General features: G+C 47.2%; 1 protein-coding gene across 1 annotated transcript; it reads right to left on the minus strand.

The window, feature by feature from the left end:
- Positions 1–781: 781 nt before the first annotated feature.
- On the minus strand, positions 782–1881 carry LOC100521245 (olfactory receptor 10V1-like). Its single transcript, XM_085010294.1, has one exon. The coding sequence runs from the start codon at positions 1808–1810 to the stop codon at positions 782–784; it is 1029 nt and encodes a 342-aa protein (XP_084866420.1). The 5' UTR covers positions 1811–1881.
- Between the last annotated feature and the right edge of the window lie 928 nt (positions 1882–2809).

The following is a 2809-nucleotide window of genomic DNA, read 5'->3' on the forward strand; positions in this document are numbered from 1 at the left end:
ATGTTAGTTTCAGGTGTACAACAAAGTAAATCAGTTGTACATATACCCGTTCCTTTTCATATTCTTTTCCTACATAGGTTGTTCCACAGTATTGAGTATATTTCCCTGTGCTACAGAGTAGGTCGTTGTTACCTCTCTGTTTTATATATAGTAGTGTGTAGACATCAGCCCCAACCCTCTAATTTATCCCTCGCCACCCCCACTTCTCTCCTTTGGTAACCATAAACTTGATTTCAAAATCTTTGAGACTCTTTTGTGTTTTTAACTTTTGTATTCAATGTATTTTTAAGCAACTTCACATCTTTTGTGGAAGGATATTGGGAATAGAATAAATTAAAAATAGAGATATAACATTAATTTCAATAAATACCATTGTTAGCAATAAAATATTGATTGAATCTCCGGCCTAGCACTATTCCAAATTCTGTATGCCCCTGTACTTCTTAATGTTGTTACCTGGCCATCTGCATACGTAACTACGTTGGGTCTGCGTGCCCTTAGGGATACAGGCCCTTAAAACAGGTAACAGGATGGCATCTACTATGTCAACTGCTGTCATCATCTTATCCATCCCTTCATTCATTCCTTTCTTCACTGACACTCCTGTGCTAGTCCTTATTCTAAGCACTAAGATGAGAGAGGAGGCTGCTTATGCAGAGTTTCATCATTGGAAGCTAGTAAATAATGGATGAATGAGAACTGATTAGCATTTCACAGGCAAGACAGTCCTGGGTCAGTCATCTCTCCACTCCCTCCTTTTTCCTTCTGAGCTTCCTGTCCTTCAGCTCCTGTCCCTACTTCTGATCGAGGGGATATTTTTTCTAAGAAGGAATGTTTCTGGCTCCCTGAACCAGCACATTCTTGCAATAAGTCTCCTCACTGCATGAGTCACCTCTTGATTCCTGATGGTATAGATCAAGGGGTTCAGCACTGGCGAGAAAAAGGTATAGACAACAGACAATGCCCGGCCCTCTTCTGGGGAGTAGCTGGAGCTGGGGCGAAGGTAGATAAGGGTGCAACACCCATACTGCAGGAGAACCACCATAAGGTGGGAGGAACAGGTGGAGAAGGCCCGGCACTTTCCCTGGGCTGAATCCATCCTCGAGATAGTGGTCATGATGCAGCCATAGGAGAGGCAGATGAGGAGGAAGGGGATGGCCACGGCCGCCACACTGATGGCATAGAGAGCTGCCTCGTGCACGCGGGTGTCCGCACAGGCCAGGCACATAACAGCAGGCATATCACAGAAGAAGTGGTAGATTTCATTGTGGCCACAGAATGGGAGGTGGCAGATCAGAACAGTCAAGGGCAGTGCCAGCAGGAATCCCAACCCTAAAGAACCTAAAGTCATATGCCCACAGAGCTGCCAACTCATGATGAGGTTGTAATGCAATGGATGACAGATGGCCACATACCTGTCATAGGCCATGGCAGCAAGCAAGACACAGTCCGATCCCCCAAGAAGGATGAAGAAGAACATCTGGGCCCCACAGCCAGGGAGAGAGATAAGCATCCTCCCCATGGAAAGGATGCCAGCCAGAGTCAGGGGAGCTATATTGGTGGAGTAGCCAAGCTCCAGTATGGCCAGCGCAAAAAGGAAGAAGTACATTGGGGAATGGAGGGAGTGGTCTTGCCAGACTATGAGGCCAATGGTGATATTTCCAATGAGACTTCCCAGGTACAGCAGCAAGAAAGCCACGAAGATGAGGGAAGCCACTGCTGGGTCGGTTGAGAAGGGGTGGAAGTGGAAGTGTACTGCTCCCGTTTGGTTTTGCTCTTCCATGAGCCCTGGTACGAGGAAGGAAGTCATGGGCAAGATGACCCTCCTGTGTCCCTGAACCTGGCGCAGGTCCAGCTGTGTTAGAAACACTGTCCACAATCACTGAGTCCTTACCCTCATTGCTGCCTTTGGAATTCACTTAAGATGAACCTGCCTCTCCTGCTGCTGACCCTGGAGAAGTTAAGGACATCAGCTTTCTCCTTTTAAACACGGGAAGGGTGTGACACCCACCTCGGAGAGGTGGCGTCTGAAAGGATCAACTTCCATGCTGGCCAGTGCAATAGGTTCTCAAATGGGTTTCTTCCCAATTTCATTTTTTTCTTTGATCTCCATTCCTCTTTTTTTCTTTACTTTTCTGTGTGTGTGTGTGTGTCTTTTCGAGGGCCACACCCGCAGCATATGGAGGTTCCCAGGCTAGGGGTTGAAGCAGAGCTATTGCCACCAGCCTATGCCACGGCCACAGCAACAGCAGATCCAAGCCACGTCTGTGACCTACACCACAGCTCATGGCATCTCGGAATCCTTAACCAACTGAGCGAGGCCAGGGGTCAAACCCGCAACCTCATGGTTCCTAGTTGGATTGGTTTCCGCTGCCCCACAAGGGTAATTCCATTCCTCCTATTTTCTTAAAAAAGAAAATCTTCCTGACCATTCTCATGGCTATTCATTACTATGATTGTCCAATCACCCAAGAACCACTTAAATGTACATAGTTCAGAGTTCCCATTGTGGCTCAGCAGTAACGAATCCAACTAGTATCCATGAGGACACGGGTTCGATCTCTGGCCTCGCTCAGTGGGTTAAGGATCCAGCGTTGCTGTGAGCTGAGGTGTAGGCCAGCAGCTACAGCTCCAATTAGACCCCTAGCCTGGGAACTTCCATATGAGCGGTGTGGCCCTAAAAAAGACAAAAATATATAAAAATTTCAAAAGTACATGGTTGTACAAAGAGCATATGCTTCTCATATCGAGCCTAAAAGGCCAGCAACCCAGGTGTTGCCTTTACCTGTTTTATGACGGTAGAAACCGA

This window comes from Sus scrofa, chromosome 2 (assembly GCF_054392235.1).
Source record: "Sus scrofa isolate SSC_HxYL_T2T_F1_AM1 chromosome 2, Sscrofa_HxYL_maternal_Yorkshire_Landrace_v2.0, whole genome shotgun sequence".
NCBI lineage: Eukaryota > Metazoa > Chordata > Mammalia > Artiodactyla > Suidae > Sus > Sus scrofa.